General features: G+C 38.1%; 1 protein-coding gene and 3 non-coding genes across 4 annotated transcripts; 3 read left to right on the plus strand and 1 right to left on the minus strand.

The window, feature by feature from the left end:
* Window positions 1-193: 193 nt before the first annotated feature.
* LOC113506214 (sodium/hydrogen exchanger 10-like) lies at window positions 194-13,483 on the plus strand (the record flags this gene model as incomplete). The annotated part of the gene is made up of 16 exons (XM_026889058.1): window positions 194-334; window positions 530-608; window positions 1,097-1,197; window positions 1,721-1,854; window positions 2,167-2,270; window positions 2,825-2,936; window positions 3,211-3,386; window positions 7,431-7,549; window positions 9,006-9,150; window positions 9,491-9,594; window positions 10,226-10,373; window positions 11,164-11,317; window positions 11,648-11,721; window positions 12,054-12,084; window positions 12,627-12,691; window positions 13,303-13,483. Coding segments are annotated over 16 exons (1,750 nt in total), but the record flags the coding sequence as incomplete, so codon positions are not given.
* LOC113506216 lies at window positions 3,658-3,821 on the minus strand. Its single transcript, XR_003401704.1, has one exon. It is a non-coding gene; the product is annotated as a U1 spliceosomal RNA (small nuclear RNA).
* Window positions 5,464-5,627, plus strand: LOC113506217. The gene has a single exon (XR_003401705.1). It is a non-coding gene; the product is annotated as a U1 spliceosomal RNA (small nuclear RNA).
* On the plus strand, window positions 6,839-7,002 carry LOC113506218. Its single transcript, XR_003401706.1, has one exon. It is a non-coding gene; the product is annotated as a U1 spliceosomal RNA (small nuclear RNA).
* Window positions 13,484-15,214: the final 1,731 nt, after the last annotated feature.

Consider the following 15,214-nt stretch of genomic DNA (forward strand, 5'->3'; position numbering starts at 1 on the left):
AGAGAGAGTCCAATGAATTGCCACGCCGTGCTCTTGTGAGATGAAGTTGTTAGCTTTTCACTCCTTTTTTGTCTCCCCTCCCCTCATACCGTATGGGGAACAAAAACCTTTTATGGCTCCAACAAACTTGACAAGTATAATCATGAAATTACATGAATTTCTCATGAAGATCTAAGTTCCTTTAATAATACAGCGCTACATCGACAGATTTGGTCCTGGACGTGATTGATGCTCTCACGACTTGGGACAAATGGAGTAACGTGAACTCCAGCTTCATAACCGCGACCAAACTGCTCAGGATGCTACGGTTCCTTAGACTGTGCAAGCTGGCCAGGTATTTTATATGTCCCTTTTACGAAGAACCTTTTGACAGTTCATAAAACTGACCAAAATTCACGATATCTGTCCGTTTTAAGGACTGATCTTTTGGCAGTTCATAAAACGGACTAAAAAATCTGTGATTTTGAGGCCGTCTATACTAGCAGCGTATTGTACGTCACTTTTTAGTAAAATGATTTTAATTTCTCAGGGTATCAGTTCCAAAGATCATGGCTTACATTGACCGTATGATCGACATCCAATTGGCGTTTGGATACGACGTCGGTAAGGTAAGGGTCGGATAAGAAAACATTTAAGGTGCAATGTAAAACAGCACCTAGAAATAATGAATTGTCAAGGTGAAAAGCTATTGATTTTTGTATGTAAGTTTCCCGCATTAAGGAATTAAATCATTGTGTCGCGGGGGGTTGCATAAACATTCAATTCACAAGCACAAAGACACTCAGACTCGGGACACAAACTACTACCTATTCGGCTATCCGTGCAGTTGAAGTCTAAGCAAATGTAATCTACTTTTCTGTCCTAGCTTTAACTGCGACTTTGTCCGTGTGGAATAGTGTTTTTTTCTGAAATAAAACTAGCCCGAATTACTCCTTATTACATCAGTTGCCTCCACTACCTTCGTCCAAATTATGTTCCGTGGTTTTAACGTGAAAGAGTAACACACTCTATAAAATTGGAAGAGTTGGAAGTATTTGATAAATAAATAAATACATTAAAAAAGTATATTTAAAACTACTATATCCTACTGTTGTAGGGGTTCGTGACTGGTGCACAGGAGGTGTGCACACTGTTGCCTCAGCTGGTTGACAACAAACAGATACATGACATGCTCACTACCAAACTGGATAGTGATAGGTATATAAAGTATCTCCTAAATGATAAATGTATTGGGGTTTTTTAATGTAGTCCATTGTGAACCAATGCTGGTTTCCCCCAATTCCTTTCATGATTCTCTGCTCTGGACCTCAATGCTGGCTAAAGGCTTCCCCCAATTCCTTATATGATTATTTATTCGGATCACATGGAACCAGCCCGCGGTAAGCGCTTAGATTGTTCCGTCACCGCTCCCTAGGCCGCCCATGGCGGCGCCGGGAGTTAAAGCTGGTTTATAGCGGCTTTTATTGTGTTTTCCACACCTGCTATAATATAAGTTTAAGGCATGATGGTAGACTCTCTTGAGCTTTTTTATGGGACTAGCTCGCCACACATGCCCGTCATTACAACTCCTGTACGCCGGGATCTACAATGAAACCAACGAAAACCACCCAAATACTTAAGTTTTTGTGTGTCCCAGGGGGTGCCTTTGAACCAGCGACGAAATCTCTGAGCTCGTTTGTATATGCTGTATAAGTGTTTATTTCTTAACACATCTCTATAGGTTGGCAGTGACCCGTCAGCTAGGTCTGCTCCAGCGCGACCGGCCGTGGACAGCCATCACCGTGAAGACGCGACAGGCGACCACCTCCACTCTTAATATTATGATACTTGATGCCATGCAGCTTAAGGAAGAAGGTGAGAGGTATCCAGTGGAAAAAATATACTGAGATTTCGATTACTACTGGATGCCTGATGGTGTTTTTCTCCATAGAAAGGGTAGTTTGAAACCCCGCAACTAGAGTCATTAAAAGGTTATAAAACAGCCTATTTGGAATAAGAACTTTTAATTAATTTTGAAAACGAAACACGAGTTACGACTTTGTAGTGCGCTGATGTGCTTCATCATCGTCACATTGCTATTTAAAGCTTAGCAAAAGAATTTTAAATTTTAATAGGATAGTTTAGTTAGCCCCTGGATGCATGGATCACGGAATTTTGCTCTTTCAGGATTTCTGGACGAAATGGAATATAAGCTATTGCTAAACGCGATTCAGGAGAAGATTCAGTTATGTCGTCACAAGGGGAGCCTGGTGGCCCCCTCGTCTCCTGAGGTTATTCTTCTTCACTTATTCTGACTTATTCAGCATTTCTCGAGAGTCGATTTCGTTATGTACCTACTGAAAAATTAAAACTTGGTTTGTGTTCTGTCAAAATATGCTACAAAAAATCAATGTAAACAAAGAGCAAAAAATCAAAATACTACTGAAATCAATCAGTCGTTTATTTATTTATTATGTTTTTGTATCAAAAGTCTCATAAAAGTTGTTTAACTTCTTTCGAGTACCTAAATAAATGGAAATAGTTAAATGACCTATTTTTTAAACTCCGCACGATACGTAAATTTGGGTTAGTAGTGGATTCGTCCGAATCGAGCGAATCGAAGCAATTTAACAGCGGGCGAATCCGGTACTAGACTCACAGGTAGACTGACCAAATAAAATAAATAAAATAAAAAACAAAAAGACATCTTAAAGGCTGATAAGAATTATTTCCCCGGCAGATACTCGCTCTGTGTATAATTAATACTAACGATTTGATTTTGATAATGATTTGAGAGAAATTGAAAAAAAACTTATTTCAGTTGATTTGTATATCTGTGTTTCAGACTCAACTCCGCGCCGTCTCGTGGTTGCAAGGAAACGAGAGGATTGCTGAGTTCTTTCTAGAAAACTCTGAAATACTCAACTTTAATATCAACGATATTTTGATATCTAGAGGTACATAAGACTTAGGTGTTTCAATACAGGTTAAATTGTGGGCCCCGGCCTTGACGGTTGTTACCTGTAATGAGTAGTAACGAAAGTCAAAGATGTAGGAATAACAGCCGGGACCCACAATTTAACGTGCCTTCCGAAACATGGAGGAACTCGTTATGACAAAGATGATCACCCGGACTAACCGCGTCAAGTGTAGTTTCAACTGAGATCGATTCACTTATGCAGTTATAGTTTAGCAGCGAATGCAATTCTAATATTTTTCCAATTAATCCAGGTGATGAACCGAAAGGCATGTATATCCTGGTGTCAGGTCTTCTGGAGGCCACGTACATACCCCCGGATGATGAAATGGATGAAGCCATACCTAACTACGAGTTCTTCACCGACCTCAAGTTTGCGGAGCCAAGCCAGGACTATATTGTGTCCGGTAATGCTGTTGGTGTGTTGGGGGTAAGAATGTGTAAATTGATGTGTAATGACCATTTAGTAGAAGTATGGTGATAGTTGTAGTGTTAAATTGTAGGTTTGATTTTTGGTCCGGCAGGTAACTTACTTTTTTACCAGAATGCCATTGGATCCGTCACATAGATTATACTGAAATAAGTTTATTACGATATGAACAGGTATATAAAATTACAAAACACGTAGATATTTTATTTTGCCATATTTCGGAGAGTAAATAGTCAAGCCATTTAACGCCCCATGTTTCTAGGAATTTCTGAGAGGGACAGCGCGTACGCAGTCCCTCACTACCAAAAATTACGCGTCCGAGTTATCCACATTAGGGATAATCGCAAGGGTCAACCCGCCCGCAGTGCAATGGGAAGGCCTCGCCCTGGGAGAACCGCCTTCATGATCACGGTTTCTCCTACGCCAGGTAAGTATGCCTTCTGTTCCGCCGCCCCGGGTAGTCGTTCAGACGCGGAAAATCTTAACACCGCCATTCAGAAACATGACGTCACTGGCACAGCGCCATCTATCGAGAGAACAGGAACTAAGGTAAGGAATGTATTTTTAGGGTTGCTACGGAGTACAGAGGGGTGGCGCGCGTAAAGTAAATTGGCGTTGTACATAGTATATAAGGTTTTAAAAACAAAATTCGTTATTAAATCAAGAATGTCAGAGAAAAAGAGAAGCTTTGTCGTTAAATGATACATCACAATTTAAGCAATAAGGTCTGATTATACAGCATCGTAAAAAGATACCTAAATTGTTTTTTTGTTCCCTATTTTATTTGGATGAATTTCCCGGACCCAAAAATTTCGTGGCGTCCGCGTCGATGAAATTGGTACTAAAAAGCATTGTTATAAAGTTCTAACATTTTTTTAGGTAGATGACATAAAAATCTATCTGTAGCACTAAATATTTTATTAATAGAATTAATAGGTTTTCCAAAAAAAAAAGTTAAACCACATAATCTTTCATCGCCGTGTTTGTCCACACGTCACCTTGATGTATTAAATACATCATTGATCAAAAATTTATCGTTATTTTTATTAAAACTTAGTTTTATTTGATTCGTGAATAGTTAAAGTATTGTCTCGGAATACATTTATTCAAATATTTAAACAATACAACGTACGGTTAATAAAAAACTGTTTGTCCCAGAACTACCTTTCATCGCCATGTCCTAAACATATTTGAGAATATTGCATTATATTCTAACGTTTTGCGTCGCTCCCGTTGATAGTTAAACGTTGCATATAAGTAACGTCGAAAGGCTCGACAAGGAACGACGTGTGTACGTGCCTGCGTTTTCGAGCTATAATTAAAAGTATTCGATTTTTTTGGTACTGGACATTTTTTCTTTCATCGCCGTGGATAGGTCTAACTTCTATTTCAATAAGTTTTTAATCTCGATTGAGCATTCAATACAATGCCATTTATATTTAGTTTATTTGTAAAGTGTTCATTTCTGAGAATTATTACCAGTTTTTTAGTAAATTGAATTATATTCCTTGATTTTCATCGCGGTGCTCTCATTGCCGTGGTTTCCGTGGACAAAATTGCTATGGTAATGAAAAATAAATACACGGGAATGAAAAAAACATCATCGCCGTGCCTTGTAAAACAGTTTCCTTTCATTGCCGTGGCCACGTGTTTCATTTCCGTGACTTATGTTTACATCGCCACTGGACAGGGATGTATCTATTTATAGTAATATTAGTATAGTTTAGTCATAGTTAGTCGAATTTCTCACTGAAGTTTTGGTTGTTGGGTAGAAATATTTACACCGTGTTCATAATATTTATGACTCTTTTTATTTTGCTCTAAGAACTTTCATAGCAGCTTCGGAGGATTCCGCCATTTAACAATTTGATTAATGATTCCAAGTCACAACACGGTATTAACCATATCATTACGCGCGCCACCCCTCTGTACTCCTTATCAACCCTAACAATACATTCTACCCCTTAGTTCCCGTTCACCCGGTAGATGGCGCTGTGCCAGTGACGTCATGTTTCTGAATGGCGGTGTTAAGATTTTCCGCGTCTGAACGACTACCCGGGGCGGCGGAACAGAAGGCATACTTACCTGGCGTAGGAGAAACCGTGATCATGAAGGCGGTTCTCCCAGGGCGAGGCCTTCCCATTGCACTGCGGGCGGGTTGACCCTTGCGATTATCCCTAATGTGGATAACTCGGACGCGTAATTTTTGGTAGTGAGGGACTGCGTACGCGCTGTCCCTCTCAGAGTTCCTTGAGTCAAACAAGCCATGCATGTAGCCATCAACGTTGGAAATTGTTTTCGGTAGACATAATGGGTAGAAATTAGTCTTCTTACCTTAATAATCCGGCTATCTATCGTAATTTCTTGTCCAACATACTTTAATTACAATGTAATTGTCTATGAGGCAAGTAAAACATTTTAGGCTATAATTCAAAAGTCATAGACGCCAGTGCCATGGTTATGAAAACTAGTCAATGCATTGCGATAAATATCATATAAGACAACCAATGTCGCTTGTATTCATCAAAAACTTTTTTTACCGGACTTGAAATTCCGTCTAATTCTTTTTAAAATCCTGGTTTACAAGAATTTGTTTGTGCTAATAAGCATTATTTCAATAACATTAATCATACCATCAAAATCTTCAGTACCTAACCTCAATACTGTCGAAATGGGCAAATGGGTTGCCAGGATTAGTAAGTACATACTACGTAATATATACGTCGTTGGATGTTATCGTCATAATTGTACTAAGACTTATGTCACGTTCAGTGCCACCGACTCGCCCGGAGAGTCCACGTAAATTCTATTCCAGTGCCGTAGACTCGCCTGGCGAGTTCAATGAGTTTGCTATTCTTTTCCAAAATGCATGTGTATTTTCTGCTTAAAATAATACTGAAGACCAATACCCTAATCTAAAGAATTACGGGTGTGCACACCTAGTTTGTAATCGAATGGAATAAACTATTCCGCAATGCCACTGACATAGATTCTCAAACTTTTATTAATGAAACATTATAAATGTAGGCGACATCATCTTGGTTGTGTTTTTGGGCTACACAGATCTAGTATGATTAGGCTGAAAACGAATTAGTTAGGTAGTCGAATTTCTCACTGAAGTTGTTGTTGTTGGATAGAAATATTTACACCGTGTTCATAATATTTATGACTCTTTTTCTTTTGCTCTAAGAACTTTGTTAGCGGCTTCGGAGGATTCCGTTATTTAACAATTTTATTAATGATTCCAAGTCACAACACGGTATTAATTGTTTCAATGTGCGCGCCACCCCTCTCAGTCACTCTGTACCCCGTAGCAACCTTAACAATATATTCCACACCTTAGTTGCTGTTCGCTCGATAGATGGCGCTGTGCCAGTGACGTCATGTTTCTGAATGGCGGTGTTAAGATTTTCCGCGACTGAACGACTACCCGGGGCGGCGGAACAGAAGGCATACTTACCTGGCGTAGGAGAAACCGTGATCATGAAGGCGGTTCTCCCAGGGCGAGGCCTTCCCATTGCACTGCGGGCGGGTTGACCCTTGCGATTATCCCTAATGTGGATAACTCGGACGCGTAATTTTTGGTAGTGAGGGACTGCGTACGCGCTGTCCCTCTCAGAATTCTCTGAAACACTTTGCTGTTTCTACATGGACCCCAATTCAGTTACTTACACTGGCTGACGCGTGTCTTAAAATTGGCTTTAAATTAATTTTTTTATTATCTCATAAGCATTTTTCTTACATAGTAATTTAAAATTTAGTACGGGACGGCACACTCATTGTCCATACAATGAATTTTCAATTATTATCTTGGCAAAATGCTTAAGAGAAAAGGAATAATTTCAAATTTAATCCAATTGCCATTCATTCATCGGCCTTCGGCAGAATCGGGACCCTGCCTGAATGTCGGCAAATAACTGTAAATACTAGTAAATGATCCGATGTCGATGGTGCATTGATTTGTAAAATTTTCAACCGTTACCATTCAATCACTATACGAATATACGGACCGGAGGTAATTTTTTCTATGAATTCTTGTCCCAGGTGTTAACAAACCGGCCTTATAGCTACACAGTGCGGTGCGACTCCGCCGTGCAAGCTTACTACATCACGCTGCCGATCATTAAGGAGGCGTTTAATCTAGCCCCGCATCCCATAATGGGGTTAGTTTTGTCCGGAAATATTTTAATAACAGATTAAGAAGCTACATTTTTAAGCTGGTTTGAAAAACCATACATTAACTCATTTGTTTACGTGATATTTTATACAGAGAGAGATTGCCTTCTTAGGGAGATACGTTTATTTGCTACTATTGATAAAAAAAAACCGGCCAAGTGCGAGTCGGACTCGCGCACCGAGGGTTCCGTACAAACCTGCAAGGTTTACAAAGTTCGTTCATTACGACAATCGAGTCATATAAATATATATGACTCGATTGTAAAACGTTCCTTCATGCCAAATTTCAAGATTCTAGGTCGACTGGAAGTACCCTTTAGGTTTTGATTCCCTTGCGAGTACTCGCGCGTTTCAAAATATGCAGCTTAAATTGCTGTTTCTTTTGATTGCGTTGACATAGAAGTTTGATTTTGTTACAGCTTAAAGGTATTATAGACCTGAGTATTTGGTATGAATTTCAATTTAATACCTCTACGCGTTTATGAGAAAATAGGTAGTAAGTTTAAAATTATTAAAAAAAAAATTATTATGTGATGTAACTAAAAATTTAAGGTTTTCGGAATTTTTCCTTTATGTGTGCTATAAAACGTTGCTTCGTGCCAAATTTCAAGATTCTAGGTCGACTGGAAGTACCCTTTAGGTTTTGATTCCCTTGCGAGTACTTGCGAGTTTCAAAATATGCAGCTTAAATTGCTGTTTCTTTTGATTGCGTTGACATAGAAGTTTGATTTTATTACAGCTTAAAGGTATTATAGACCTGAGTATTTGGTATGAATTTCAATTTAATACCTCTACGCGTTTATGAGGAAATAGGTAGTAAGTTTAAAATTATTAAAAAAAAAATATTATGTGATGTAACTAAAAATTTATGGTTTTTGTAATTTTTCCTTTATCTATGGTATAAGACGTTGCTTCGTACCAAATTTCAAGATTCTGAGTTCACGGGAAGCACCCTGTAGGTTTTGATTCCCTTGCAAGTGTCGAAAATTTGCGGCATAAACGGCTGTATCTTTTGATTGCGTTGCCTTAGAAGTTTGATTTTTTCACAGCTTCAAGGGACAGTAGACCTGAGTAATTGATATAAATTTCAGCTTCATACCTCCACGCGTTCCCGAGAAAAAGGGTCTTGATAGACGGACGGACGGACGGACGGACAGACGGACGGACAGACGGACGGACAGACGGACAACAAAGTGATCCTATAAGGGTTCCGTTTTTTCCTTTTGAGGTACGGAACCCTAAAAATCAGTTGTACAGATGAAACGGTTTACTCACACTAATCTAGTTCTGGTTTCGGAACCAACTGGAGTCCTTGATCATGAGCTGACCATGAACTTCATGATGCCGCGTCAGCTCAGGGTTAAGGGCAGATGAAGGATAACGGACTCCGTTCGTCGAAATAGCCGTTTCTTCTTTTAAGTATACTATTCCTTGTTTGCCTAGCCTTGAGGCGTCTATGTGGCGGGAGATAGGCATCAAGATGTCCATGATGGTGCTGCCGACGGTGCCGGCGTACCACAGCTGGCCGGTGGAGAAGCTCAGCATGAGGCTGGAACACGCCTTCGTGCCGTGTCTTAAAGCGTTTAAGGTTAGGTAGAACAAGTACGATGTGAGTTTTTGTCATGTGCAGTCACGACCTCTACTTATAAGAAGTGTCACGATGTTATGAAAAAATAAAATAGTGTAAGTTATTGCTGTGCTTTAAGCAAATGTTCGGGCGGGTTTTAATTTTTTTATTATACAATGTTCACAGTGATTTCTGCGTTTTCTTCTTAACAATGATGTATTATTTATTTACCTTTTGCGCAGCCTTAATGACAAAAGAAAAATCGTTACATATGTATGTACAATATTGTATATTAAACATTTTATAAAAAAGTTTAATATGAAATGAAGAATCCCTCACATATTATATTTGTAAATTTCAGGTGTTCGTGGTAAACGAATTGATGGAAGACATAGTGTTGCTGGATGGCATCTGCCAGGACCTGGCCACCAGGGAGGTGTTCCAGCCGCCTTCTTATATACCTAGGTATTGTAGACAAACCTACAATATGTTGATATACCTTATATACATGGACAATACGTTAACGAATAATAAGTTATAATAATATTTTTAACATCTAAAACGTTTGTACTTAAAAACGTCTTAAAAAAAATTACTGTACCAAATTTGATGAAATTTGTATGGGATCAAAGGGCAGCTATTATATGTTAAATGAAAATAGTAAGAATTACCAAAATCAGTTAATCCAGTCCGAAGTTTTGAGAAAAGAAAAACAAAATGCAGACGAATTCCTCTAATTGCCCGATAAATAATTCAAGAACAGGTCAAGACCTGACTCCCACGGCGGGGGGCAACATTCGATGTTATGGATGAGGTCCCAATATGAGACGAGGAGGCCGACGCTCCTTACACGTCGGCGTTCTCCTATGGAGGATTACAACGTATTGCCATACACCGACACAAAAACGCGGATGAGGTAGCACGGCGGTTCAGGTTTAGTCAGTAAGAGTCTGACACTACCCATTTCCTCCCCCGAGGGGGTTGGTGTCTATGAGGATTCACCCGCCTTACCACAAAAAAAGTCAACAAAAGACTAGCACAGAAACTTCCATCAGAATCAAAAGCATCTTCGTCTACGTTAAGCCTCCTTCTCCAGGACCGCCCACCGCCTGATCTTCCCGAAGTCCTCGCAGCTGATGGTGTCCGGCTCGTGCCCGGAGACCAAGCTCATGATCGTGCCCTCCAAGGACTCGGATGAGCTGGACATCATGGAGGATGAGGTCGACGATCTTCAGTGTGAACTGGTCAGAATCTTTTATTTACTCCTACCACAGTTACTGTAATAATATCTTGCAATTTCTGGATCCTGTAATTTTGTCTTGATACCTTCACCAGGTATCAAGATAAAATTAAAAAAATGAAAATCCCGACGATAATCCATTTGACATATTATCTTTAACTTGTCTCAGTTTTATCAGCTCCATGTGTTGATCCATCATAAGTGAAGCTACACTTGAGACCATTGGTCTATGGATGGGTGATCATTTATGTCATAACCAGTTTCTCCGTGTTTCGGGAGAGCCGTTACATTGTGGGTCCTGGCTGTGTTTTAATACATCTTTGACAGTCGTTACTTGCATTCAGAAGCTAGAAAGTCTAACAACCAGTCTTACTGAGGCTCGCTTCTTGTAAAATACTGGTACTTAGCTATATCCATCTAGACTGGAAGCCGACCACACCATAGTTGGGCAAATGATAGGATCTTAATGATGATAAATTCTGAGATGTAATAATTGATACTCTTACTTGACAATCGGATTTCTATATCCCATTTTCCCACCACCAATTTTATTATCAAACGAAGGTTAGTTAACTATCTTGATTAAGTCATCAATACGACCCCCAACACCTTTAATCAGCTCAACCAGTATGCATAAAAAATGTCTAAGAACACACGATCCTTTCAATAGCAAACTTACGAGTATAACACATCTCTTTTTGCGTCGAGGGTTAAAAAAGAGATGTCTATTTAGACATTTTTCTCTTGTTATATATCTGAGCGAGAAACGATTTATAATCACATTTTCTACTTAGATATCGAATGTATCATCCCGTTGCCTGTACCATCGCGTGGCTCGGCGGGTGTCAGTAGAGTCACGCGCGCCGTCAGCGCGACGCGGCCGCGGCAAGCGGCGCCGCGGGGGCAAGCGGGTCAACTACAGGGAGTCCGTTTGGGGCAAGCAAATATGTACGATAAACTTCAACAATATACACATACGTGGTTGAGGTTACCACGCCAAACCCACAGAGCGCGAAGTGTCGTGGGCTCGATCCCTGCGAAGGACAAGCATTTGTGTGATCCACGAATGCTAGACTGGAGTCTGGATGTTTTTGTGCATGTGACTTGAATGTTTGTAATTCTTTTGCCACACAAGGATAAAATTCCTAAATGTGCGGTGTCTTTTTTTAATAACCACTATTATACTAGATACCTACTATTTACTCTTGTGAGCGAATGTTTGTAGTTTGAAATACAGGTATCTAAACTATTTGTGTACCTATTCGTTACTTTTAACAGCCTCGCAAATGATCGGTGGCGCTAGCGAGAGGGAAATGACGTCAAAGTATTACAAGCCAAGCGTCGCAGATGTGGTAAGAAACTTAGCCTTAAGAGCTTAATGAGACCTGTTGACAAGTCTTTAGTTCGTTTACCTACTTATAAATTCATAAACAAAATCAACTCCGAAGAATCCATTTCATAAAAAATAGTTTACAACATGAATTGAATAAATTAGTTATGTTTTTATTTAATAATTTATTTACACAGTAAATAATATGTAGTGAGAAACCAGATTAAAGAATACATGTACAAAGGTACTGCTTATTTATTTAAGAAATCTATATAATAAGATAAATAATAGACGCTTTTTAATTGATTGATTTTCATCAAAATATTAAAGTTATCAATGTTTTCTTTACCGCAGCCTGAAAAACTGGAGCCGACAAAGCCAAAAGGTTCGTTAATTTCAAACTTTCCACGTATAGTCGGTGTTTATAGGCCACACGCTATACAAAGTACGCCCGACGTATTGCGGGTTCGATCCCTGGGTGGGACAAGCATTTGTGATTTTCTCAAGTAGAAGAAAATAGTTTTACTAGTTTTGTACACTACATTCCCCAGACAAGACTTCTCACCCCGTGTTTTCACTCTATCTTATCTTTGAGTCTTAGGGTCTAAACAGACGGGCAGCATTTCAACTGCTAATTTACAGTTCGAATGCAGTTGACTCGACTGCAACAGAACTGCAAACCAACCGTGCGGTCCAATAGCAGTCGGCGTGCAGTCGTGTGATAGTTGCTGTAACAGTCCGTCGGTCTAGAGCCTTACAGCGAAGTGTGTGATATTAAAAATATATTTCCTCCTCTCTGAAAAATTATTTCATCACATATTTTTCTGTGACCCAAACGCCTGTTCTGAGTTTGTCTTTGTGCATGTGACCTGAATTTTTCTTAATGGGGTTTGAAAAAATCTTGAGTAAGAAGCTATTTAATTATAGGTGTCCAGGTGATGGGCCCTACGAGGAGTAACACCGGCTCATCCCTGCAACAATCAGAGGAGGAGGTAATTATAACACAAATGTGTATCATAACTCAAATGTGGATCCATCTAGTGAGTGCCAAGTCACCGCCTGCCAATGTATTTACATCACTATTTGCAGAAAGGCAGGTGTCATAGTTTTCTGGGAAATCTAAGGAACTGGTCCTCATAACATGTATCTAATATATAAAATTCCCGTGTCACGATGTTAGTAAGCGTACTCCTCCGAAACGGCTTTACCGATTATTACCAAATTTTACACGCGTATTTAGTAGGTCTGATAATCCGCAACATCTATTTTTCATACCCCTAAGTGATAAGGGTTGCTCACACAAAAAGATATTTTCTTACTTTTGGACGAAAATTTTTGTTTTAATTCATTTATAATGTGGCATTAAAATTACATACAACTAGAAATAATTAAGTAGGCAAAACAACGTTTGCTGGGTCAGCTAGTGAATGAATATAATCGCCAAATTATTTTTACACAAATATCTACTTGCAATAGTTCCGCATTTACTTTGGATTCTTTGGCCGTTCTGGGAGCGGCGGTAAATTATGCGAATGTAAAATTGTGTTAAGTTGTTAACAAATATTTATTATTTTTATTAATAATGTAATCTTTATTTTTATAGTTATACAACACAATGCTATCGAAACTGAAGAGGCCTTCAACTGGAAACAGGAACATGAAATAGTACACAACTTGAAGAGGGTTTTGTATACTTAATGGATTTTATATTGAATGTCTACTGTTAAGCATTTTGATTTATTTATTTTGTACTTTATATCCATTTTTAATAAAGTTCATATTTATTTGTAACATAAAGCTTTATTTACTTTTTTAATCTTAAAGCCTTATAAGCAAGAATAGTCATCTGTTTTAATATTGCATCTTTATTCAGTGGTCTGGTAAATAAAAATACATGTCGGCTTTCATACCAAATTTATTTTAAAACTAATTATAAAAAGAAAAATTACTTAAAACACTTGGTGCAAAACATTTACACCAGAAAAAAAGGAATAAGAAAAGTAAAATTATTATTTTTTGGTTCAGTTCCATAACACTTGGTACAGTTGCAAAATAAATAGGTATCATGAAAGTTCAAATATCATATGACCAAGTCTAAACATCCAAAGAAAAAATCAATGTAGGTATTATGAGACAAGACATTTCACAAGAAATTGGAACTTTTTGCTACCCTAATAATATTTTGCAACTCAAATGTTATGAAATTGAACCTTTTTTCTGCAATCAACCATACAATGTTTAGGAATGTGGAAGAAATGCAATTTATCAATTATAAACATCAGTGGCTTAGCACCAATCAATATAGAATATATTTAATTGCTCTATCTATGATTTTAATTCTATGATTAAATTCTCTAATTATTGCTGTTCAATGCACGATAAAATTTCAAAACCAAAAATATATTATTTTATAATTCGTAACAAAAATACACTTAGACAATAGACGGAAAGATGGCACTTAAATTGCAATCCAACCGCAAACTGCAGTCGGCGTGCAATCGGTCTGCAAGTTTGGTAGATCTATTGCAGTCGTGTCAACTGCAATTTGAATTAGTATTGCAGTTGAAATGCGGTCCGTCTGTCTAGAGCCTGTAACCAAACACACTTTATAACTAGGGCCACAATGACGTAGAGAACCAGAATAACACTGTTACAAAAATCAGTTCTTAACTTTTTAAACTAAATTTTGTACACCAAGAAGAATGTGCTGTTTAACAGGAAAAAAAGAAAATTTGTGCAGGAGTAACATTAATGAACTTTAACATTTAATATAATTAAATACAACACTGTTTATCCATGAGTCATTTTCAGCTATTAATTATATTTTAAACACTCTAAATAAATGGTCAACGTTAACACTAGTTTTTTATTTTTTTATGTAGCAACTGTCCTCTAGCTAACTAGGAACACTGGAAAAGGCGAATAACATGTCAATGTCTATTAAATATTTTTATTTTTTCTGGGAATGTGACCATTTATTTATAAAAAGACTTTAAGACACTCATTATATCATTGAATAGAATGTAACCTACAACACACAATTTTATCATTTTTCTGTGTTTAACAAATTTTCAAACCACTGGGTATTTGTAAAGCCTTTATCTGATTAGGTTGCTATAGCAAGATACCAGTTGCTGAAAAGTTGATCATTTTAACTTAGTCTTTTGTCAAATGCACAGAGGGCGCCACCAGTAGTTGTGGAAGCGTGACAGCGATATACAAGGCGTAAAGCGTCTCTCTTTCACAATTGATATTGGGTATTTGACAAAAATAAACTGTGTAGTCTGTCAGACAAATTTCCAAAATATATCAGATGCGTATTTTTTCTTTTACTACGTAAACAAAAAAATGATGTGCCAGTGACGTCACTTACCAGTAAGCTTTTAACTATCAAGTGGTGTGACTAACCCCCACTACCATACACTTCATCTTAATCTGAAATTAAATGTTTTTTGGAAGTCTGTATAAAGGACTGAACAGATTCAAATGATTAGATTTAGTCAAATATCCAAATA

This window comes from Trichoplusia ni (assembly GCF_003590095.1).
Source record: "Trichoplusia ni isolate ovarian cell line Hi5 chromosome 5 unlocalized genomic scaffold, tn1 tig00002244_group4, whole genome shotgun sequence".
NCBI lineage: Eukaryota > Metazoa > Arthropoda > Insecta > Lepidoptera > Noctuidae > Trichoplusia > Trichoplusia ni.